General features: G+C 56.4%; 2 protein-coding genes across 6 annotated transcripts; both read left to right on the top strand.

Annotated features, from left to right (window-relative positions):
• The first annotated feature begins 3835 nt into the window (after positions 1 to 3835).
• Positions 3836 to 10396, top strand: ATG101 (autophagy related 101). 5 transcript variants are annotated; one of them, XM_028484006.2, is made up of 5 exons: positions 3836 to 4470; positions 4547 to 4690; positions 4945 to 5066; positions 7188 to 7516; positions 9548 to 10396. In XM_028484006.2, exons 4-5 carry the CDS (start codon positions 7265 to 7267, stop codon positions 9950 to 9952), a joined length of 657 nt encoding a protein of 218 aa, XP_028339807.1. In that variant the 5' UTR covers positions 3836 to 4470; positions 4547 to 4690; positions 4945 to 5066; positions 7188 to 7264; the 3' UTR covers positions 9953 to 10396. The 5 variants fall into 5 exon arrangements, with proteins under 5 accessions (XP_028339807.1, XP_007100978.1, XP_007100980.1 ...); XM_007100916.4 differs by lacking the exons at positions 4547 to 4690; positions 4945 to 5066 and having other exon boundaries at positions 3836 to 4071; positions 4329 to 4470; XM_007100918.4 differs by lacking the exons at positions 4547 to 4690; positions 4945 to 5066 and having other exon boundaries at positions 3836 to 4218; positions 4329 to 4470.
• A 1840-nt stretch (positions 10397 to 12236) lies between these two features.
• Positions 12237 to 12512, top strand: SMIM41 (small integral membrane protein 41). The gene has a single exon (XM_055082385.1). It carries the CDS (start codon positions 12237 to 12239, stop codon positions 12510 to 12512), a length of 276 nt encoding a protein of 91 aa, XP_054938360.1.
• Positions 12513 to 23566: the final 11054 nt, after the last annotated feature.

Raw genomic sequence — 23566 nt, 5'->3', positions numbered from 1 at the left:
CCCTAGGCCCATGCTCCGGCCATCCTGCCCACCACCCTGGTTCCCCTTTGCCTCCTGCTGGGCCCTGACCCTGCCAGGCCGGGGGGCCACTTAAGGTCTCCTCAAGGTCTCACCCAGGTGCTGGCTCAGGAACATAAATCATGCCAGCTCGGCTGTGAGGGCCGGGGGTGGCAGCTGGGCTGGGGAGGGGAGTGCAGGGGGGGCCTGTCTTGGTACGTGCTGCGTTAGCAGGGAGCAGTGCCCAGCTGCGAGCCGGGCGGGCAGGGTGCTGACCATCGCTGCCCTAGTCAGGGACCATCAGAGGGAAAGGACCGCCACCTGGGGAGCCCAGCCTTGGGGGAGCCCAAGCAGCAGACCTGGACCCCATCCCAGGTAACTGGGGTACCATGAGGATAGAGCTACAGAGGTGACCCTACCCGATAGGAAACCTGGGACAGAAAAGCAGCCCCCCAGGAGTAGGTGGAGAGACTCCCTTACCAAGCATGGGTAAACAGGCCTCTTCTTTTGCAAGGATAGCCTCGCAGAATCCTCTGCCCCAGAGAACAACAGATATGCACACACCTCCCAAAGGAACAGAGGCACAGACCTCTCAGGAAGGAGAGATTGACCCCTTACCCCGGCAGGACACAGAAATAAGGCACCACCCCAGCTTGGCCAGAGAGACAAGCACGTAGATCTCGGAGAAAGAGACACAGCACCCTTCCCCGTCACAGAAGGACAGAGCCCCATGTGTCCCAGGGGAAAGAGCAGCAGATGTGCCACCTCCCACCCAGCCCAGGTCTAGAGGCTGCCTGATGAGACTGGGCTGCGAGCCACCTCTTCCTCATGCTCTCTGCCACTCTCTCATCCACCCAGCCGTTTCCCCTGCCTTGGGAGAGGTGGGGCTGGGAGTGACATCCAGAAAGGGTAGGAGGTGGAGCAACCCCTGCCCAGGATCCCAGGGGGCAGATGTCAGAAGGGGACAGCTGGTCCTCATCGCCCCTGTGGCTTGGCTCGGATTAGAGGGTCAGCGGGCAGGGTGCCGGCTACACAGCCAAGCTGGCCACTGTCAGGGGCCCCCAGCCTGACGTCAGTCCCACTCATTGTTGCTGCGGAGGCTTGAGTCACTCCCTGTGACGCACTGGGGTCAGCTCTGGAGCGGCTGGGGGTGGCCTGCAGGGCCAGCTTCAGGGCTCAGCTCTCCCCTGGGCGCACTAGGATGGGGCGGGGCCGTCCGAGGCCACACTCGCCATGAGAAGCCAGCTGCCTACTCCCAAGGTCTTGGGTTGGCCTTCGAGGTCCCTCCACAAAGCCTTTGCAGCAGACGTGCCTCAGAGGGCCTTCGCCAGTCGCCTGTCTGACTGGCTGGCCGTGACTCTGGCTGAGAAGTCAGCTCCCTCTGTCCTGGCCTGGCCTGCCTCAGAACTCTCAGTTCCCACCCTCAGCCCTCAGTGAGACCTCTTTCTCCAACTCCTTTCTGTCTCCTTCTCCAGGAAGCCGCCCCAGTATAATTCCCTGTAGCCCCACTTTGTCCTGGAATTGCCAAGCCCCCTTCTTGTCCATCTCCTCAGGTTGCTATTGTGTGCTCTCTGCAGTTGTCCTGGTTTTCCACTGGTGCCCAGTCACCTCCCAGCTTGCTGAGAGCAGGGCTTGGGACTCCTCTTCACTCTGAATGTGTCACTTTCTATTCCAGGCCACAGGCATCTTTCTGGGATGACAGCAGTGGCTTCCATCCTGGTCCCTTCTGGCCCCTGAAAAACCTGCTGCCATTTTTCATACCACTGGTTGTGTTTTCTCACCCAGGTGCAACTTCTGGTCCATTTCCTCTGTGAGACTCTGAGTTCCTGGAGGGCCAGGATTGTGACTTGTCCCCCTTGGTAAGACATCGGCCTCGCATGGGGACAGTTACACAGGTGTGGCATGATTGAATGATTCCATCTGGGTCATCAGGAGTAGTGGCATAGGACGGGAGAATTCATTCCACACAGCCTCATTTTTTTGGGCTGAGACCCTTGCTCCCTGACAGGACCACCCAGATGTGTGTAGGACTCAGGGTCAGAGTTGCAATGAGAATGGCCCTGTAAGGATTCAGGGAGGTACGAGGAGGCAAGGACTGGCCAGTGTCTGGATGTGAGATAAGATAGGTGAGGGGGCTCAGGCAGGAAAGGCTCCAGGGACAAGGTGAGGTGTGGAGGAAGGAGAGTGGGTAAAAAGACTGGCAGAATGAGGAAAGAGTAGCTGTGTGGCTTTGGCAAGTGTATTAGTCAGGGTTTTCCAGAGAAGGAGATCCAATAGGATGTGTATATATAGAAAGAGATTTATTATGAGGAATTGGCTCATGTGATTATGGGAGCTGACAGGTCCCAAGAGCTACAGTCAGCAAGCTGGAGATCCAGGAGAGCCGATGGTGCGATTCCAAATGCGGGCAGGTTCGAGGCCCGGGAGGAGCAGATAGTTCACTTCAAGTCTGATGTCCCATCTTGAAAGCAGTCAGGGAGGGTCAGAACCTTTTATTCTATTCAGGCCTTCAACTGATTGGATGGGGCCCACCTTCCTTAGGGAAGGTAATCTGCTTTACTAAGTCTGCATTCAAATGTTAATCTCTTCCAGAAAGACCCTCACAGACACACTCAGAATAATGTTTGACCAAATGTCTGGGCACTCTGTGGCCCAGTCGAGTTGAGACATAACATTAGCCGTCATAGCACATCACTACATATCACTGAGCCTCAGTTTCATTATCTGTAAGCTGGGGGGAAACTGTATTTACTTTCAAAGGCAGTTGGAGAAATCAACACACTAGTGCATGTGAAGTGCTGGTGTGGTACCTTGGAAAGCTCGGTGACTGGTAGTGGTGATGATGGGGATGTCAGGACAGCGGCAGTGAAGGGCCCTGAGATGAGTGTGTCAGGGGACAGAGAGCAGTCAGTCACTCCCCTCACTCATTGGCAGTCTCTGGAAGTTAGGCTCTGTTTTATTTTTGGTCACACGACATGCAGGGTCTTAGTTCCCCCACCAGCGATCGAACCCACGCCCCCTGCAGTGGAAGTGGGGAGTCTTAACCACTGGACCGCCAGGGAAGTCCCTAGGCTCTGTTTCTCACCGCCCCCCCGGGGGGCCGGTTCTAACCTCCCTGGGTCCCCCTCCTCTGGCTCCTTACAGATCCTCCCCTCTCAATATTTTATCCTGATTCCCCTCTGGTTAAGTCCAGGCTCTAGAAGAGGATGCTGGTCTGTAAAGCAGGCCGCTCTCTCCTTCTCCAGGCCCCATTTATAGGGGAGAAAATCAGGATGGATGAATGACATCAAGAGGCACACACAGAGGCAATGGCAGAATTACAAGCTTTACAAGAAATGTCACCAGATCTGTCATGGCAGAGCACCAAGAAGTGCTCCTGTGTGAAGATAACGGAGTAAGGTTAAGCCCCTTTGTCCAGCATCTTTGTGGGGCTCGGGATCTTGTCTATCATGCACTTTGAACAAGCTAAAGTTTTGCCATTCACTCAGAACACTGGCTTGAGCTCATCTCCAGGGCACCTCTCCAAATGGCACGCCCCTCATCTTGGGGGATCGATGCCCCTTCCAGGCCTCTGAGCCCAGACTTGGGGCTCCGTTCCAGGGGTGGCTCGCCGCCGATGACTCCTCTCGTCCAAGGGAGGCAGCACAGAGCCCATCAAGCCCCTCCTTCCCTCTAATCTCTATGGCGGAAGTGAGTTGTTCCAGCCGAAACACAACAACATCCTCGGTGGTGGGAGTGAATGGACTCGTCCAAGTGAGGGAGATACTTCTTACCATCAAATCTTAAAAGCCGATAGATAATCCAGAAAAAGGTAGATTTCAAATTATATATCAGCGTATGATTCTGTTTGTCCTCTGGAGTGGAGGTAGAGCGATCTGGGTAGCTGCAGTAGTGTCAGGGCTCGGCCAGCCCTGCTCGCGCCCCCGCCGGAGGCCGTTGGAGCAGGTGGGACAGGCCAGGCTCGCAGAGGAGGGTCAGGGCTTCCGGCGCCGGCACCGCCTCCTGCCGAGGTGATCTGGCGCCCGCCGGGAGGGCGGGTACGTGGCCGAAGGTCCAGGACGGGGTTTCGTGGAGGTGGGGGACCGTTCTAGCTGTGTGCCCCCTTCTCTTGTGCGAGCGCGGGCGCGCCTCGAACTCCCGGGACCGGCCAGGCTGGGCGCGGGGCGCCGCTCCCGAGACCTGGAGGAGTCCGCTCCTCCCGCGTAGCACTGGACCGTGGAGGTTCGCCGGGACTGGTGGCTGGAGAAACGCGACTCGGACGGGAAGTCCTTCCTGCGTCCGGCCGGGGTTTCTTGATGCGGAGCCGAATAACTGTGTGTTTTTGCGTTCAGCCCATTTCTTGCGGCTCATCGGGCGCGCGGAGTTTGCGGCGTACCTGCAGAGATCGCACCTGCGGAGGGCGTACCTGCGCCTGAGGAGGAGGAAGGGCAAGGTCCAGCCTGAGGGACCCGCGCTCCAGCCTCTCCGCATAAGGTGAGGATGGGGGTACCCTGGGCTCCGGCCTGACTCAAAGAAGGCATCAGTCAGCCTCTGCCCCTGTACTCTGCAGATCTGGGCCTTGGGGGCACCGAAGGGACGAGACTTCCCAGGCCCTGCCTTGGAGATGTCCCCTGCTCACTGGGGTCGGTGGTGAGGGAGCAGACAAGCTCATCACAGACCAGAGGTGGCCGCGTTGGGAAGGAGGCTGAGGTCGGTTAGTACTGACTTCCTGAAGGAGTGGAGTAGCGCTGAGAATGAGGGAAGAGCCTGGGTTTGGGGCAGAAGTGAAGAGATGGATGGCCTGTTTGAAGGTTTGCGGGGGATACAAGAAGGGGTCTGTGGAAGAAAGGGGAGCTGGATCAGAGCTGGGAATCTTTGGATGGGAAATTGCTGGATGAAGTTAGACTAGAGAACCAGCCCAGCAACAATTCTTGCATCAGGATGAATTGATCAGTCACTTTGTTCTAGGAATCAGGTATACTGAGATTCCAGTGACGACTAGGATACAGTCCCCGCCCTCAAGGAATTGTCTGCCTAGTTGGAGAGATCAGTCAAGATTAACACCTGTGAAAAGATAACTGATAATACAGGTAGTCCTGGGCTGATTGCCAAGCGAGAGGCAGAGCCAGCTTGATCTCTGAGCAGTCCATGGACTGCTGCCCTGTCTTCAGGGACAAAGAGACAAACCAATACACTTCGAAGAGAGCTGCCAGACTTGAGGAGATAAGATGTGATGTCAGGCTGGCATGTTTATGGGGACTGGAGACCTTTAACCTGTAGAAGGGGTGGGGGGGGGCGGGTAAGGGGGTGATGGGAGAGTTGCCTTCAAATATCCGAAAGGCCCCCTTGTGGAAAAAGGGTGAGACAGATTCTGTGTGTGGCTCTTGATGTCAAAACTAAGTTTAGTGGTTTGAAGCACTAAGAGACAGATTCCTTTTCTAGAGGGAATCACTGAGTAGAGCTTTGAAAAGACGGAATGGCCTGCTGGGAGAGGTAGTGAATTCTCTGTCAGGGGAGGTGTGTAGGCTGAACCCTCTCAGCTAAGAAATTTGACTGATCCCTCTCCTGCTGGGCTCATATTCAGTTACTGATGAAGTTCTCGTTCTCAAGTCTGTTCTTTTTTTTTTAATTTTTAAAATTTATTTTTTTAGTTTTGGCTATGTTGGGTCTTCTTTGCTGCGCGCGGGCCTTCTCTAGTTGTGGCGAGCAGGGGCTACGCTTGGTTGCGGTGCGTGGGCTTCTCATTGCGGTGGCTTCTCTTGTTGCGGAGCACGGGCTCTAGGCGCGTGGGCTTCAGTAGTTGTGGCGCACGGGCTCGGTAGCTGTGTATCGTGGGCTCTAGAGCACAGGCTCAGTAGTTGTGGCACACGGGCTTCATTGCTCCGCGGCATGTGGGATCTTCCTGGACCAGGGCTTGAACCCATGTCCCCTGCATTGGCAGGCGGATTCTTAACCACTGTGCCACCAGGGAAGCCCTCAAGTCTCTTCTTTCCTTCCCACTCCTTCTACCAGTCCTGTCCTGTAGCCTTGCATCATCGCTCATTAATGACAATGAAATAATTATAGCAGCTAATGCTACTTGTCAGGAACTGCTTTAAGTGCTTTACAGATACTTACTCATCCCGTCCTTGAGACGACCCTTTCAAGGTAGCTATTGTGAATATGCCCTTTTTATGGATTGGGGAAACTGAGGCACATAGGGGTGAGGCAGCTTGCCCAAGATCACACAGTGAGCAGTTGGCAGAGCTGGGGTTCCAACCCAGGCCGTCTGGCTTTAGAGTCACTGCTCTTAACCACTATTCTACTGTGTTTTACATGTGTTATTTTATTTAATCCTCATAACGATCCAAATTTACAGATAAGAAAATAGATTCAGAGGTTGAATGATTTGCTTAAGGTCACAGAGCAAGATATAGGAGAGCTGGGATTCAGACCCAGGCCCTTTGGACGTGAAGACCCCACACTCTGTACTTCACTCTCCCATATCCCCTTGCACTGTCTCTGTAACTGTCACTACTGTAGTGGCCTCTAACTGGACTCCTTGCCCAGCCCTTTCTGCCTTAAATTGGCAAGTTTTTACCTCAGTCTGTGGATGGAAACGTGAGATTTGGTGTGTATGTGTCAGTCAGGTTTTCAAGTCCAGTCTTCTTAGCTTTCACTGACTTCTCAGAGCAGTCTGTGACCCCACAATAGTGACGAGCCATTCTTTGCTTGTCAACCAGAGTTAACTCTCTGATGCACAGATTCAGTGTTGGACAGTGATGCACTGACCCTTCACTGCCCTTGCGACAGAGTCCAGATGCCTTAATCTGGTCATCCAAGATCCCAGGAGATCAGATTCCAATCTTCCTTTTTCTTCTTATTCCCACCGTGTAGTCTCACCACTCTGGGGTAATGCTTACCTGCCTGTCTCTCCTCCATCCTGGCAGCTTCTCAAGGGCAGGGGCTGACGGGTGTTGCACAGCGAGCACTTGCCGTAAACGGCACCGCATACCGTCATGGAATTCAGGCCTGGGCCGGGCGTTTGCACTGGTAACCTTGAGGCTCTCCCCTTCTCTGATCCTGAGAGCCTGTGATTCTCTGCCAGCTTGTGCTGCGCCGCGCAGAGACGGGCTGCGGTGGCAGGGGCTGGGCTGGGCCTGGAAGGAAGTGCACAGGTGACACGCAGATCATGCAGAGGGTGTCCACATCTGACCTGGCTCCGTTTGCAGGGCGGTCCCCGGGTGGGGCGAAGCTCGCCCGTCTTTACTCTTCGTCCCCGACCCCAGCGTGGGCCACCGGCTACAAGATGAACTGTCGCTCGGAGGTGCTGGAGGTGTCGGTGGAGGGGCGGCAGGTGGAGGAGGCCATGCTGGCCGTGCTGCACACGGTGCTCCTGCACCGCAGCACTGGCAAGTTCCACTACAAGAAGGAGGGCACCTACTCCATCGGCACCGTGGGCACCCAAGACATTGACTGCGACTTCATCGACTTCACCTACGTGCGCGTCTCCTCTGAGGAGCTGGACCGCGCCCTGCGCAAGGTCGTCGGGGAGTTCAGGGTAAGGTGGGGCGCAGTGGGCGGCAGGTGGCCCCTGAGGGTCATCCCCGCCCCGCCCCGGCTTGCTGCTGGAAGAGCTTGCCCTTCCGGGGTGTACTTGTCAGGTTCTTTCAGGTTCTAAGGAACAGGCGCTTTCAGAGCTTCTGTGGGTGAGGAGGGCTTGGTGGGGGGCGGGGAGGTGAGGGGACCTCGTAAAAATGCAAGGAAGCAGAGCAGGAAGCCCTCGTAGCATTGGCGGTCAGGGCCCCTGGGGTGATCATTGCCCCTGGGCCCTTGACCTTCTCCCTGACCCTGCAGCTCTCTCTACTGATACCCCTCTGCTCTGCTTCCACATTTGGGCCTTTCTTACATGAAACTCCCTGAGAGGGAGGGTTGCTGGGCTCAGGCAGGGGGCATCCAAGTGGAGTGTCTCTTGGGCAGCGTGGCACGTGTCTGTGTGTGCCTGCAGGGGCGAGGGGAAAGGTGGACGGGACACGCCAGTCTGCTAATGTTGGTCACCTCGGGGTGGGAATGGAGGCGTGATTTTTATTTTGTCTTCATTCAGTGTTGCAGTGTTTCACTATTTCAATGAGTGCATATTTTTAAATTTTAAAGTAACCGAGGGAGTTTCTCTTAAGGTGTTCCCTGAGGTCAGAGGAGGAGGGTTGTCTGTCTGACTTCCATTCCACAGAGGTGTGATCCTTGCAGGGGGTGGACCCTCTCCCAGGCCACAGTGGGCCCCCCACCCCCATCCCTCCAAGGCCAGAAAGGGCAAGTTCATAAGGGTTTCCCAGTCCCCCTTCAAAGGGAGGCAGCGGTACTCAGCCCTGTCGTCCAGATGCCTATGAGCGGCACGTGGAACACGGTGGGCTCTTAAGGGCACAGGCTCTGGAGCCAGGCTCTACCACCCGACAAGTGTGTGACCTTGGGCAAGTGCTTCCTCTCCTCCCAGCCTCAGTCTCACTGGGTGTAAGATTAGGATGAAAATTGTACCCACCTCATGGGGCATATGCACCGTGAGGATTAAATGAGTCAAATATGTCAAGTGCTTGACAGCCTGCACACAGGAAGCGTTATAGAAGTGGCAGCTGTTATCACTGTCAGCTGAGGGCACACGAGCTTGGTTTGTTCGTGAAGGAGAGACTTACTCCTGATGGGCGGTTAAGGACTTGAGGGAGGCATCCTTACATTCTGGGTTGGCCCTGACCCAGATGGAAAGGTGCTTTAGGGTCTCGGCTGCACTAGGAGGAGGAGTGTGGGGTCGCCACACCCCACGGGGGGGCAGGCAGATTTATCGGACCAGGTGGCCCCATTGGCTTCTCAGAGGAGAAGAGGGAGAAGCTCCAGGTCCGGTCTGTCCTTCCCCTCCTGTCCCCGTTCGGTTCCTTGGCTTCTGTCTCTCTGTTTAGGATCTTCAGAGGCTTTTCTTTAGAGGCTGTGAGTTTAGGTTGTGATTGAGTGAATGAAGTAGGATTGTGCCTAATTGGCCTGGGGAGAAGGAGACGTTGGAGAGAAGGTGATTTTGGAGAACCTTCTGAAGGATGGGGGCCAAAGGGGCGGGGTTGTGGAAGGAGAAGGAAGGCCCTTCTTGTAAAGTTGAAAGGCAAAGATTTTGAAATCAGACAATCTGGATTCACACCCTGGCGCCGTCATCCACTGGCCTGGGACTTTGGCAAGTGACTCTGAGCCTCATTCTGCCTCGGTAAAATGGAGGTTACACACCTGCCGCACAGACTTGTTGAGGGGAGCGAGCAGGATTGTGTGTGTAAAGAGCCTGGCCCAGAGTATGTGCTTTAAAGACCTCACTTCTGAGCAAAGCTGGAGGAGTTGGGTGAGCACACAGATTTTGTTTGCTTGGACCCTTCAGCTTTAGGCCGGCAGTTTGCTGTGGCACTTCACACGAATCCTTTACTCGCTGGGTCTCATTCCCTGCCCTCCCGGAAGGACTAAAGAAGCTAGGAGAGCAATTCCCTGGGGCGTAGGAAGCAGGCCCTCACAGGGCGAGAACCCGTCGGAGGCTTTGGCCTGCTCACTCTTGCCCCTCCTTCCTCAGGATGCTCTGCGAAACTCCGGGGGCGATGGGCTGGGGCAGATGTCCTTGGAGTTCTATCAGAAGAAGAAGTCTCGCTGGCCTTTCTCAGACGAGTGCATCCCCTGGGAAGTGTGGACGGTCAAGGTGCACGTGGTGGCCCTGGCCACGGAGCAGGAGCGGCAGATCTGCCGGGAGAAGGTGGGTGAGAAGCTCTGCGAGAAGATCATCAACATCGTGGAGGTGATGAACCGGCACGAGTACCTGCCCAAGATGCCCACGCAGTCGGAGGTGGACAACGTGTTTGACACAGGCTTGCGGGACGTGCAGCCCTATCTCTACAAGATCTCCTTCCAAATCACCGATGCCCTGGGCTCCTCCGTCACCACCACCATGCGCAGGCTCATCAAAGACACCCTGGCCCTCTAGGCGTCGCTGGGGCCTTGGGCGCTCCTTGACGGCTTGCGGACCTTGGCTTCTGGGGATCGTACTGTTAGGCCCTGTTAGCCCTTGGGGCTCTGGGACCCGCTCCAGGTCCTTGATGAGACTTGGAAGGGCCACCCCTGGCTTCCTGTTGTGTGGTTGCCAGTCTCTGGTCGTCCTTGTCACCTTCACTGATGGTCAAGTCTGGCCTACACTGTCTCTCCGCACCCCTGGTTGGGGGTCCCCTTTCCTACACTGTACGGAGGAGCCGTCACTAGGATGGTGAATAAAGTTGAGAATGTGAGTTTGGGTTGAGCCATCTCTCCCTTGGCTGGTGTTCTGCCCTGAAACATTAACACTTTTATAGCAGACCTGCCAGGACACACGTGTGTGTTGAGGGCATTATTCCAAGATGAGGGGAGTGGGTGGATGGGATTAAAGATAGATTAAAGCTGATTGATTTTGTACTCTGTTGGACATTCACATAAGCAGGTGTGACCATGGTCAGTCCCATGAATGAAGACACAGATCAGGATCTACTGCTTTTAGATATGACTGTGCTATTTCTCCTCCCTTCCTGAGGAAGCTGTGACATCCCTGCCTTTTATATCATCTGGTCTTCCTTCAGATGACCCCAAAGAATATCTCCTCTGTCTTCATAGAGCACACACAGGCCCCCACTTGCACCAGAAAGCTCATTTGATTTGGTGTTTCTCTCTCTGGAGAGAGATTGGCCACCTTGGGACTGGTGTCCGGTAACACTTCTTCCAGTTTGGGCTGGCCCTCGCCAGTTGTTAGGACATTGGTAACTCACTCATTTCTAGGCGAGCGTGCTCAAAACCAGTGAACTCCATTGTGTGCTTTTCATTGATTTAGTCTTCCGTATTTTACAATGCTTTTTGTTACATAGGTGCCGGTTCTAACCAAACTAAATGAGCGGCGCATAAGCAGCTGTGCTAAGGGAGAAAGGGGCTGGGGGTCTTGTCCATGGTCCTGGAGCAGTTAGGTGCCAGGATGGTCAGGAAGTGTTTGCACGTTTTTCTCATTCCAGGCCACTTTTGGCCATGCGCTATTTCATGAGGGGTTTTCTGATGTCCTTCCCTTGACCTCTGGGGCACTGGGGAGTTGGAGAACTCAGGAGGTTCTCAGGGGTTTGGAGATGGGGAAGGCCAATTCTCAGCAAGTCCTTGATGAGGTGTGACCCTACCTGGCCTGCTGCAGTCTGGGGGAACCTTCTTTTCCTCCTAGAGGCCATCAGCTCATCCCTTCTGGGGAGTTGGCTGAGTCAGGTGTTTGCCGACAGTGACTTTGTTTTAAACCGAGCTCAGGGTTGCTACAGTTCTCAGGAGACCTGGGCGGGGGGGTCTTTCCTCCATCCCAGGCTTCCCCAGACTTTCTACTTTTTTGCAGCCAGCCTCTGCTCCAGTCACCCACCCTGGCTTGGCTGTGGGACACCCAGTTGGCAGCAAGCTCCCCTTAGTGGGCAGTTCAGTAACATCTCCATCCCTTTTGGTGGTGTGATTTCCTGGAGGTAGGGGACTGATTTACTCAAGGTCAGGACAGGAGCCCTGGTGACTCAAATCTATGCTTTCCTCTTGGTCTGTAACTCTCCTTGACCTCTGGGGCTTGAGCAAAGGAATGGGGGCAGGCCTTAAAGTCCTCCAGCCCTCCCTCTCCCTCCCCTGGGACCAAGGAGGCACTGGCCTGCTTGTCCAGCCCCAGGAGTCTCCCAAGGGGATGATGCACGATGAAGGAAGGCTATGATCACTAAGGGTCTAGAGGCTGCTTATTTGCCTCCTGTCCCAGTGGCCACCTGGGCCACCTAGCAGTATTGACCTTTTTGGCCCAGGGACAGAAAGCCCAGAAGTGGGAATGGCCCTTGTTTGTCCTGTGTCCCACTCAGCGGGGGCAGCACCCTAGCCAGCACCTGGGATGTGGTCTGGAAGATCTTTTTGGGATTCTGAGGGAGGGCTATCTCCTGACCTTTGCTAAGGGGGAGGGAGAGCCCTGGGGGCAGGACTCCTGGGTTTGGCCGGTTGGGTGCGTGCGCGTGGTTGTGTGGGCTCTTGGGCCGAGAAGTAACACCGGCCCTGGGATTCTGGGCCATGGCTACACTGGAGGAGCCCTTTGTCTAGAAAGGGCCTGAACGCTCCGACACAGGGGGTGGGGTCGCACGGCGCCTGGGATCCGCCCCTTGGGCCCCTCCCGGACGCGGCCGCCGCCCACCCGCCGGCCCCGGGCTCCCGCACATCTGGCGGTCCCCAGCACATCTGGGCAGCCAGCGTGAAGCATGAACGGCTCGCAGGCGGACGTCACAGCCCGGGCCGCCTGGCTGAGCTCCTGTTGCAACCAGTCGGGGGTGCTGCCGGAGCCCCCCGAGGGGCCGCGCGCCGTGCAGGCGGCGGTGCTGGGCGTGCTGTCGCTGCTCGTGCTCTGCGGGCTCCTGTTCCTGGGCGCCGGCCTGCTGCTCCGCGCCCAGGGTCTGACGGCGCTGCTGGCCCGAGAGCTGCGCGCGTCCCGGGAGGGAGAGCCCGGCGGCGCCAGCGGAGGCGAGGATGACTCCTAGGCGCGCCCGGCTGCGTCAGGGGTCGCGGCCAACCGGCGGCCCGCGGACTCCACGCCCGACTTCGAGGGAGCGGCCCCCAGCGCCAGACGGCTGCAGCGGGAAGCCCTCCGGCGATGCTGGCGCGCGCGCGCGCGCGCACACACAGGTGAGAGAGCCCGCCCGGATGAGAGCCGCAGCGCCTCGGGACTGGGGACGCAGGGGCTGGAAGCCGTCGTATTGACCGGGCTCTCTGCGCTCAGCCACAGACGCAGCTTTTCAGCGTCTCCCGTTCCAGCTCTGGAAGCCCACGGGGTGGGCCGGCGGCTATCCCAGGGGTGCCGGGATCTGAGCGGAGAGGCTGCCCTTCCCTCCCTCTCCCGGTCGTCTCTCCGGCCCAGCGGCGCCCCGACCCACGGCCTTTTTCTAGGTCACTGTGTAACTGCGGGAGAGGGAGAAGCAGGGCGGATCAAACAGGAGGGAGTCTGGAGGAGCCACAGTGTGCTGGGGAGCCCTTCTTCCCAGCACCCACGCCACCCCGCTTTGCGCCAGCCCCACCTAGTGCTAAGGCCCAGCGTGGTGTCACCCCAGCACTGCCCATCCCACTGGGAGGCTGGGGAGAGCCATGGCCACAGGAACTCGGCCAACCCAGGCCCCGGGCTTCTGCTTCCTCCCGTCCTCTCCTTCAGGAAGCCTTTTCCCCCGGAGAGGGGTTTGGGTATGATTCCTCACTGTGGCCTCCCTCTTGAGGCAGGGATGGGAGTGTGGATGGAGTTTTAGGGCAGAGCCAGGAGCCTGGATGAGCCTGGGGGATGGGGAGGTGTGCTGGGGCCCCCTCCCCACAGCCCCTGCTCAGGTGGGGGGACCTGTGTGGCCCAGAGCAAGGGGCTTTGGGGTGTGCATGGGGGGGTAGGTGACAAGATTCCTAACAGCTGGGGGGCCTCAGGAGCACGCTGCTCCGGGAAGCTGGGGCTGAGGGTTCCCAGCTGTAGGGGCTCCATCTGGCCCTCCTGCCTCTGTCTCTCCAAGGACAGGAACCATCTGGAGGGAAGGGCCTGGGTGGCCTAAAGACAAGGTAATTTTAGGCCAAGGCTGCCTTGGGCAGAGCCATAGGGGTTGGCGAGGGCAGCCTTCTGTGTCTGTCTCCTCTGTTCAGTGTTGTACCAAGGGATTCCCAGGTTTCTGTGGGTGGGGCTGTTCACCAGGGATGCCTCTGACCTCTCTTGCCCCGCCCACTCTAAAGCCCCTCCCCTGCCTGCCAGGGCAGAGGCAGGGAGGGTCCCAGCTTCCCTCTGAGAAGGGAGTGAGTGCTGGCGAGGAAGGGCCGATGAGGGGTGAGGGGCCGGAGTGGGCAGGGTGCAGCTGTGAAGCTGACGACGTGTGATCCCTGCGCAGAGCAGCCCAGGATTTGGTGCTAATCCCGGACAGCTGTGCCACACTGGCCTTGCTGAGCTGTGGACTTCTCACCTCAGGCATGCTGATCCCACCCCCTTGGAGAGAGGGCTGGCCAGGGGTGTGTGTGTGTGTTGTGTGTGTGTGTGTGTGTGTGTGTGTGTGTGTGTGTGTGTGTGTAGGCGGGCCAGCCCCGGGACATTCCCCACCTCCCTTTGCTGTGTCCTGGGGGAGGGGCTGGAACTCCCTCTCTTTATTGTGTCCAGGTTCACCCACCCCCTTGCCCATAAGTTCTGCTGAATTTGCTGCATTTCCATCCTTTCTCCCATCTCCATACTATGCTCTGTTCTCCTTCCCCATCTGGGACAGAGTCTCCAGTTCTGCTGTGAACCCTTCATTTTACACATGGGGAAGCTCAGAGAGAAGAAAGTGACATGCTCAAGTGAATGACAGAGCCGGAACTGGACCCTGGGGCTCCTGCTTGAGTCCGAGCTCTGGGGGTGGGGTGGCATCCCTGAGTGAGAAGGACCCCTTGGGTTGCCCTCTTTGCTCTGTCCTCTCTTTCCCTGATTTCTCACCACTCTTTGAGACGCTGATGCAAAATATGGCCTCTCTTCCCAAAAGAATGAACCTTCACACCACATTTGTCATATGGTTTCCGGGACTGGAACCTCAACTCCTCCCCTCCCGCTCCGTGTCCTCCTTCCCATCCTTACTTCCCAGCAGCCTTGCTAGATACCTTCTTGCTGCTGGGAATGGCCTTCCAGGTGCCTCAGCAACTCCCCAACCCGCTGGGCTAAGCTTTCCTGGCCTGAACCTGAGGGTGCGGGTGAGCTCAGAGGGTCAGCTGGAATATCTACACCTATGGAAGAAAAATCCAAGTGGACAGAACAGAGGGATCGGAGGTCAAGGTGATGACTTGGGTTGGCCTTTGGGTTCAAGTCTGGGTGGTGTTAGAGGCGTAGAGAGATTTGATGGAGGGACGGACTGTGCCCCCAGCATCATGGTGTCTGCTCACACCCAGGCAGGGCTGGGGGTGTCCCGGTGGGGTTAGAGAAGATGGGGTAGGCAAAGGCTTTCTTCGTCCAACTTCCTGCCTTTGCTATCCCTTCAGCTCAGTGCTTGGGTAGCTGGCCCGTGGCATGTGCTGGAGACCTCAGTGTTCCTGGAGAAAGATACTGAGATGTTTGCTGTGGAACTCTGACCCTGGTCAAGGCTGTCAGACTGAGTGGGGAGGAAAATAATTCAGAAAATTGGGAAATGGGTGCTGCTGTCACGGCATTTCTCAGGCTCCGGCTGGGAGGGAGAGGTGGGGGATGGCTGTAGGTCTGAGTGCCGTGGAGTGAGGCCAGGCATCCGGTCACCAGCAAGCTCCATTAGCCTATGCTGTCCTTGATGGAAAGGCCGGGGCCACAGATGGGTGGACATCTTGCCTTAACCTTCCTCCAGCCCCTGAGTCTCACTTTGAGCTGGAAAGGTTTGTCATTCCTTGGCTCCCTTCCCAGCAAAGACAGGGGGTGGCTGTCTGTTACAGATTCCCGAGCCTTGTGTGGTCTGTCTCCCAGAGAGCTCCCATTCCAGCACACCGGCTGCATGAGGAACTCCTGCTACCTTTGATCCATGTGCGGTGCAGATGACAGCCTGGGAGAAACCTGGATTGTCGTGAGACCTCAACTTGGGATCCTTGCACTCAGCTGCTGCCTCTGATCTGCTCCATCCAACCTCCTGAAGTGCTCATGGTGTGGGTCTGGGAGGTCAGCGCTCCAGGAATGAACGGGCCCCCGGGCAACTGCTGTGTGTCCTGGGCACTGAAGAGGCCACACCCCCAGGATGCTCGGTGCCCGCAGACGCTGACCAGCCCCCTGCCTGCTGGGCCCTGTCCCATCTCTGATGCAGGGTGGCCGTGGTCTGACAGGCCAGTGACTTGTCCCTGCTGAGGGCTGTGGGTCACTGTCCCCCATTTGGAGGTCTTGGGTGCCCCAGCATTGCCCCATCACTGCCCCATCTCTTCCTGTGGCTTGTTATTAAATATGCTGGTAATGCAAGTTTAGGGTATACGGTCTATGTTTCCAGCTTCTGACTCTTGGCATTAGTGGTAACCCCCGGGCCCCGCTCCAGTTTGGACTGTTTCTGGCAGATCCTGAAATAGCAACCCCAGCCATGGCCCCTCTCCCCTGGTCTCTCCTCAGTGCTGGCTATTCCCTTTCCACACCCAGATCCAAAGCTTTCCAAGGGTGGTTAGGAGTGGGGCGGTGACTCTCACGCCAGCAATCGATTGCCCCCCTGTGGCCAGTGTGGGCAAGAACATGTCTTCATTCAGCTGACCTATTGACGTCTGATCATAGTCTGGCCAGAGCTTGCGCCTCAAAAAAAGAGTGGATTTTGTGAACGTGTGCACTGAATTCTACACTGTAAATCTTCATGAACCTCAGTATCTTCATCCATAAAATGGAAGCAACAATGGCATGGGGATCAAATATGTAGTGTGCTTGTCTGTCGATAAAAGGCTGTGATCATCATGTGACGTTATTTTTTCCTCCGAACCTGGCCACCCCCAGAGAAAAGGTATAGAACCACCCACCACCCACCCTGTTCCTGGGAACACTTCGTTTATTCATCTTTTCCATGAGTGTTTATTGAGTGACTGCTCTGTGCCAGGCTGGCTCTGGGGCTGGGGATGAGATGAATGAGGCAGAGGCCCTGCCCTCAAGGAGCTCACAGTCCAGTAAAGAGTGATGCTTACAAGACTGAAGCTAGGGGCTTCCCTGGTGGCGCAGTGGTTTGGAATCCGCCAGCCAATGCAGGGGACACGGGTTCGAGCCCTGGTCTGGGAGGATCCCACATGCTGCGGAGCAACCAGGCCCGTGAGCCACAAATGCTGAGCCTGCGCGTCTGGAGCCTGTGCTCCGCAACAAGAGAGGCCGCGATAGTGAGAGGCCCGCGCACCGCGATGAAGAGTGGCCCCCGCTCGCCGCAACTAGAGGCAGCCCACGCACAGAAACGAAGACCCAACACAGCAAAAATAAATAAATAAATAAAAATTAAGTTTGTAAAAAAAAAAAGACTGAAGCTAATACAGACAATAAGAAGTGCCCAGTGTTGACAGAGCCAAGAGCAGAGAGTGACTGGCTCGGCTTGTAGAGGAAGGGATACCGAATGGGTATTCACGGAGCGAAGAAGGGGAGGAAGAACATTCGGGGCAGAGACGCAGTGGGGTGTGGGGCTGGTGGTACCCTAGAAGCAGGTAGGTAGAGCTGGGTGTGAAGGGACATGAGACCAGAGGAGTGGTAGCCTGGACGGGAGTGGAATTTATCCTGGGGGCAGTGAGGGCTCTGGAGGGTTTTAAGCCAGGAAGTGACATGGTAAGATCTGGATCTTAGGGAATGGGGGGTAAGTCTGTGGGTGGGAGCAGGCTGGAGGTAGAGAGACAGCAAGGAGGCTGTGATCAAAACCCAGCAAAAGGGCTTTCCTGGTGGCGCAGTGGTTAAGAATCTGCCTGCCAGTGCAGGGGACACAGGTTCGAGCCCTGGTCCGGGAAGATCCCACATGCCGCGGAGCAGCTAAGCCCGTGCGCCACAACGACTGAGCCTGTGTGCTACAACTGCTGAAGCCCGCGTGCCTAGAGCCCGTGCCAGGGGACACAGGTCCGAGCCCTGGTCCGGGAAGATCCCACATGCCGCGGAGCAGCTAAGCCCGTGCGCCACAACGACTGAGCCTGTGTGCTACAACTGCTGAAGCCCGCGTGCCTAGAGCCCGTGCTCCGCAACAAGAGAAGCCACTGCAATGAGAAGCCCACGCACCGCGATGAAGAGTAGCCCCCGCTCGCCACAACTAGAGAAAGCCTGTGCGCAGCAACAAAGACCCAGTGCAGCCAAAAATAGATAAATAAAATAAATTTATTTTTAAAAAAATGGTGGCCTGGACTGGGGTGGAAAGAAAAGGGGACAGATCCAAGTGATGTTTGGGATTCAGGCTTTGGTCACTAGTTGGATGTGAGAGATGAAGGAGAGGGAGCAAGGAGGACGAAGCCCCAGCTCTTGGACTGAATTACTGAGCAGGTGGTGATGCCTGCCAACCACTGAGGGGCCGTGTTATCAGTTACGACTTTTTTGGTCTGAATTTACAGGAAACCCCAAAGATATTTGGCTTGAGCAGAAGGGAATTTATACTGCACATAACTGCAAAGGCTAGCGGCAGTTCTGGCCTCAGGTCTGCCCTGACTCAGGTCTGACAGTGAGAGCAGGCCTGGCCTCTATGCCTCCCATGGCTTGGTTGGTCTGCGGCCTCTGTCAGCCTCTGACAGGGTGGTCTAGTGGTCAGAGCAAGGCCTTGGAATCAGGTGGCTGGATTTGAAAGCTGGGCACCACATTCTCTAGCTGTGTGACCTGGGCAAGGTGCTTAACCCCTCGTGGCTCAAATCCCTCCTCTTCAGAGTGGGGAAAAGTGGGGCCGAGCTAGTACATGTTTTGTTAGGATGAAATGAGATCCCCACGTGTAGAGAGCCTGGCACAGTAAGTGTGCCTGTTATTAGTCTCAGCCTCCATGTGAAGAGGGGATGTTGGCTTCGTGGCCTCTCAGATTCGTATCTATCATGAAAGAGGCGGGGTTAGGGTCCCTCAGGTCCCAGGTCCCTCATGCCAAACCCTGGGAGCAGCTGTGACTGTGTGTTACCCCGGAGGTACTGTGTTGCCAGTATGGAATGTCCTAAGCCTTGGTCATGTGCTCGACTCAGACACCCCAAACCACAAGGCCTAAAGGAGCGGGCTGTCGCCTCACCAAATCTAATCCCGTTTCAGTCCTGGGGTGAACAGAGGCTGGGTGTCCATAAACTGACTCATGGCTGTTGCAGATGGGGGCGCCACAGGCAGAGGGGGCGGTGATGAGTCCAGCTCGGGTGTGTTGGGTTGGAAGCACGTTAGGGACATCCAAGGTGGACAATTAGTGTATGGGGCTGGGGCTCAGCAGAGGGACTTCCAGGCCATGGTGACTCTAGAGGCAGAAAATGGAGCTGTGGGAAGGGACCAGGTTTGGGGGAGAAGGGAGGAGGCAGAGCAGACCACCCCTTAAGGGCAGGGCGAGAGGACATGGTGGGCCGTGGAGGAGGGGTGCCCAAAGAGGTGGGAGGGAAGCCGGGGAGCCAGCTATCTTGGGAGTCGGGGAACAAAGGATTTTGGAACTGGGGCGTGTCCATGCCCCCTGCACCCCTGCAGTTCTGGAGGGAGGGAGGGCGGAAGGCTTCTTTCTGGACCACATGGCTTCCCTGAGCTACCCCTCCCCACCACTGCCCTAAGCCTGTGTGATGGGGGAGGAGCCCCCATACAGAAGAAAGGGGGAACGTGGTCCCTCTGGGCCGGCAAAGCCTTTGCAGGGAGAGGGATGGGTTCCCTTTCTATAGTTTACTCCTTTGTATGTGTAAATGCTCTAACACACACACACACACACACACACACACACACACACACACACACACGGCTCGCCTAGGCAAAACAAAACAACACAAAACGCACACACAGAAGACCTCATTCTACTCCATGGCTACTGTGCTTCCCTTCCAAGCTGCAGTGACTTCTGTGAGGCCTGCATCCTGCCCGGAGGGCTGAGACTTCAGCCACACCTCCCACACCCACAGTTCCTCTGTTTACCTTGACACAGCTGGAAACTACTCCGTCTTTGAAGTCCCTACTTCAGATGCTGCTGTGCTTTATGCTTTATGTCACACCTTTATTCTTTCACTCTGTGCATTTCAACATTTTCATTTGTCCCTACTTCCTCCTTATGCCTCAGCGCCTTCCCACCCCCACTTCCTTCTCCTCCAGGTTAGACTCCGTGTTGTCCCAATCCCATTTGCCCGTTGCCTGACCTCACTCCTCGCATGGAGCCCTCCTGGTACAACCTCAGCCCTGGATGCCTGCCAAGTGCCCCCAAAGAACACCTCAGCCCTGGGTGGACTGACGGCACCAAGAATGGTCACCAGACCCGCACAGGACCCTTTGCGGCTTTGGGCAGCTCTGCGAAGCTGAATTACTGCGGACCAAGCCCACTCTCAACTCTGCCCCTGCTCCCACCCTACCCCTCATCTCGCATTTTCTGCTCAGATGCCCTCACCTCTTACTTTTCACAGAAAGGAGGCGCCAGGATGCTTCCCCACACTGGATGCTCTCTCCACCTCTGCACCTCACCCCCTTCACTTTAGTTTTTTTAATGCTCCTTTAACCACTCCTTCTCTGCTGGCTCCAACTTCAAAACACTCAGGTTTCTTCCACCTTAAAATAACCCTCCTGTGCACCCAGGGCGCCTCCAGTTACTACCCTGTGTCTTGCTTCATCTTTACAGTCAAACTTCTCCAAAGTTACCCCCACTTGCCGTCCCTGCGTCCTCACCTCCCACTCACTCCTCTCCAGCCTGGCTCCTGTCTACACTGGTGCTGACCGGTCACGATCCACCCCCGGATGGTTGCTTGAACCTGCTTTTCAGTTCTTATCTCAGCTGCTCTCCTGGCCACTCAACCTGCTGCCGACCTCTCCCTCCTCTTCACAGCTGTCCCCATGGCTTCCGTGATAGCTCGGGAGGAAGCTTGGTGATGTGGAGGGGAGATGCTGAAACCGTGGGCTCCGTTGCAATAGTGGGTCCACACTCTGGGTCCGCCACTCACTGGGTAACTGAAACCCTCTTCCTCATTAGTGAAGTGGGGTAAGGATAACACCAACTTTGGGGAACTCCCGAGGTGATGTGGATTTCAGGGAATGGGCCCCAGGTCCCTGGAGCGCCTGCCTGAGTTGAATCCAGGCTCCCTGGCTCCCAACCGCAAGCCCTTGGGGAGGTCTTGCTTTGCCTCGTCCCAGTCTCACCTCTCTCTGAAGGTCCCGTGCCAGCACCTCCTCTCTCCTCTCCCAGGGCTTGTCTGCCAAGTGTCTCAGGACTGTCCGAGGCCTTCCTCTTACCCTGCCCTCTTGCCCTGGGTGCTCCCCCGCTCTCCTGGAGCTTAAATCGCCGTCTGTATGCCATGGCTCTGAAAGCTGCAGCCCCAGCCTAACCCGGGTCCTGAACGCTGCGTTAATGCATTGGTCCGTTCTGCGATGATTTCCTCAGCAGCTCCGCTGGCAGCCACTGGAGAATACGTGGTAAATGAGACAGAGGGACCCCGCCACCGAGCCCACGTGCTGGTGGGAGGGGATGTTTGACGGCCGTGTGAACAAATGGTCATTTGCAGATGGTAACACAGCAGGGCAATGGGGCAGAGACCTGCGGGCCGACTTTAGGCGGAGGTGGTCAGGGAAAGCCTCTCCGAGGAGGCGGCATCTGCGTCGAGACCTGGCCAGACGAGGATCTAGCCAGGCTGAGGGCTGGGGCACAGTGTTCCTGCCAGAGGGACAGGGGGGCAAAAGGTCCTCTTGTGGGAGTGAGATTGGCACGTCTGAGGGACCGAAAGGAGGCTGGTGTGGCGGGAGCTTAATGAGCGAGAGGGAGCGCGGAAGTCGGGGAGGAAGCCCTTTGTTCCAGGTGCAGCATCCTCGCTCCTGGCCTGACTCCCAGGGCGAGGGACCACCTCCTCCCCAGCAGTTGTCCTCGAGTCACCCCCTCCTTCCCCTGCACAGCCACCCATCACCAAATGTGGTCCATTCTACCCCTTAGAAAGCTTTGCCCCATCTCTGGCCACCAGCCTCACCTCGCCCACAGCCCCACGTCCGTCGGTGCTTCTCAGTCCACCCCTTCTCCACGGGCACCAGAGCGGTCTTTTAAAAAGGAGTAGACGGTCAAGCCATTCCCTATTGGATGCCCCCATCCCCACCTGCCAGCATGGGTTTTCACTGCTCCAAGGAGGGAGTCCAAAACGAGGTCCCCAAGCTGCTGCCCTCTTGGGTCTCTTCCTCTTCTCATCGTCTCTGCCCACTCTCCACCGTGTCTTCTGGGCCTTTGACCCTCCTTCTCCCGTTGCCCAGCTGGCCTCTTTCCCCCGTTCAGGCCTTGGGGTCCCCGTCAGGCGTTCCCCCAGCTTGGGCTCGCCCCTGGCAGTCTCCCTCCGAGTGTTCAGTTACACGTCTCGTGTCCCTTCTCGGGACACCCACACACCCACCCACGTGTCTCAGCCTCACCCAACAGCAAGAGCCCTTGCCCGCCTGACATCCTCACAGCCTCTGTCCTGAACCGTTCAGCCCTGACCCCCTCCAGCTCTGATTCCCTTTCTGCTCCTGTTCTATTCCTCCAGCTCAGCCCTCAGACCTGCGGGTGAAGGAGGCTGCTCCCCTGCCCCAGGCCCTGGGCCCTTTCTTTCTTTCTTTTAAAAGATGTATTTATTTATTTATTTGGCTGCATCGGGTCTTAGTTGCGGCACATGGGATCTTCGTTGAGGCATGTGGGAATCTATTGTTGTGGTGCATGGGCTTCTCTCTAGTTGTGGCATGAGGGTTTTTCTCTCTCTAGTTGAGGCGCGCGAGCTCAGTAGTTGTGGCGCACAGGCTTAGTTGCCCGGCGGCCTGTGGGATCTTAGTTCCTCGACCAGGGATCGAACCTGCGTCCTCTGTGTTGGAAGGCGGATTCTTTACCACTGGACCACCAGAGCTCTTTCTTGACTCCCATTTGTTCTCACTTCTCAGATTATAACAGATTCTCTGGGGGACATCTGCACCCAAGACAGCCAGACCCTGGGTCCAGCCCCGACGCTGACCCAGATGGGACAGTTCCAGGTGACACCAAAGTTCAAGGGTGGGTTCAGGTAGCTCAGGTAGGGTGGATGGCAGGTGACTGGAGTTGCATTAAAGGGTGGTGTGATGGAGGGTCATCCATGCTTCACAGAAGGTACCCAGGTGTGGGAAGGGAGAGGTAGAGGCAGCCATGCACCCAGTCTTCAGTGGTACAGAGGCATGATAGGTTTCATTTATTCATTCATTCCACCAATGTTATAAACCACTTACCTGTGCCAGGCACTGCTCTAGACCCTGAGGATGCAGCAGTGAACAAAACAGATAAAAGTCCCTGCCCCTGTGCTGCTGGCATTCTTGTGAGGTGAGGCAGATGATAAATAATACAAGTAATTTAAAACAGAGAATATCAGATGGCGTATTGGTTTCCTAGAGCTGCCATAACAAAGTCACACAGTCATAGAGGCCAGGAGCCCAAAACCAAGGTGTCGGCAGGGCCATGCTCCCTCTGTGATTTGTCGGGAACTCTTCCGAGCTCACATGGCTTGCTGGCACCCTTTGGTGTTTCTTGGCTGGTACCCGCGTAACTCCAACCTCTGTCTTCATTGTCACGTGGCATTCTCCACGTGACACCTGTGCACCTGACTCCAAATATCTTTCTTCTAATAAAGACACCCGTCATATTGGATTAGGTGCCCACCCTATTCCCGTGTGATCTCACTTTTATTTGACCAATTAGCTCTGCAATGCAAATAAGGTCACCTGTGAGGTCCTGGGGCTTAGGACTTCAACACATTTGTTTTGGGGGGGTTGCAATTCATAACAAGTGGTAATAAGGGCTGTGGAGAAAAACAAAACAGGGAGGGTGCACAGAGAGTGCGGGGGAAAGGTGGAAGTATTAAGTGGGGTCATGGGGAAGGTGACATTTGAGTAAAGACCGGAGTGAGAAAGAGCAATAAAGGTAAGTGGGGAAAAGCCTTCTGGACAGCAGAACTGCAAGAGCTGGCAGCCTGAGGAAGGAGCCCACCCGAGCAAACAGTTAAGGAG

This window comes from Physeter macrocephalus, unplaced genomic scaffold, assembly GCF_002837175.3.
Source record: "Physeter macrocephalus isolate SW-GA unplaced genomic scaffold, ASM283717v5 random_95, whole genome shotgun sequence".
Classification (NCBI taxonomy): Eukaryota; Metazoa; Chordata; class Mammalia; order Artiodactyla; family Physeteridae; genus Physeter; species Physeter macrocephalus.
Note: the sequence above shows the minus strand (reverse complement) of the source record. Positions and strands in the feature narration are given on the sequence as shown.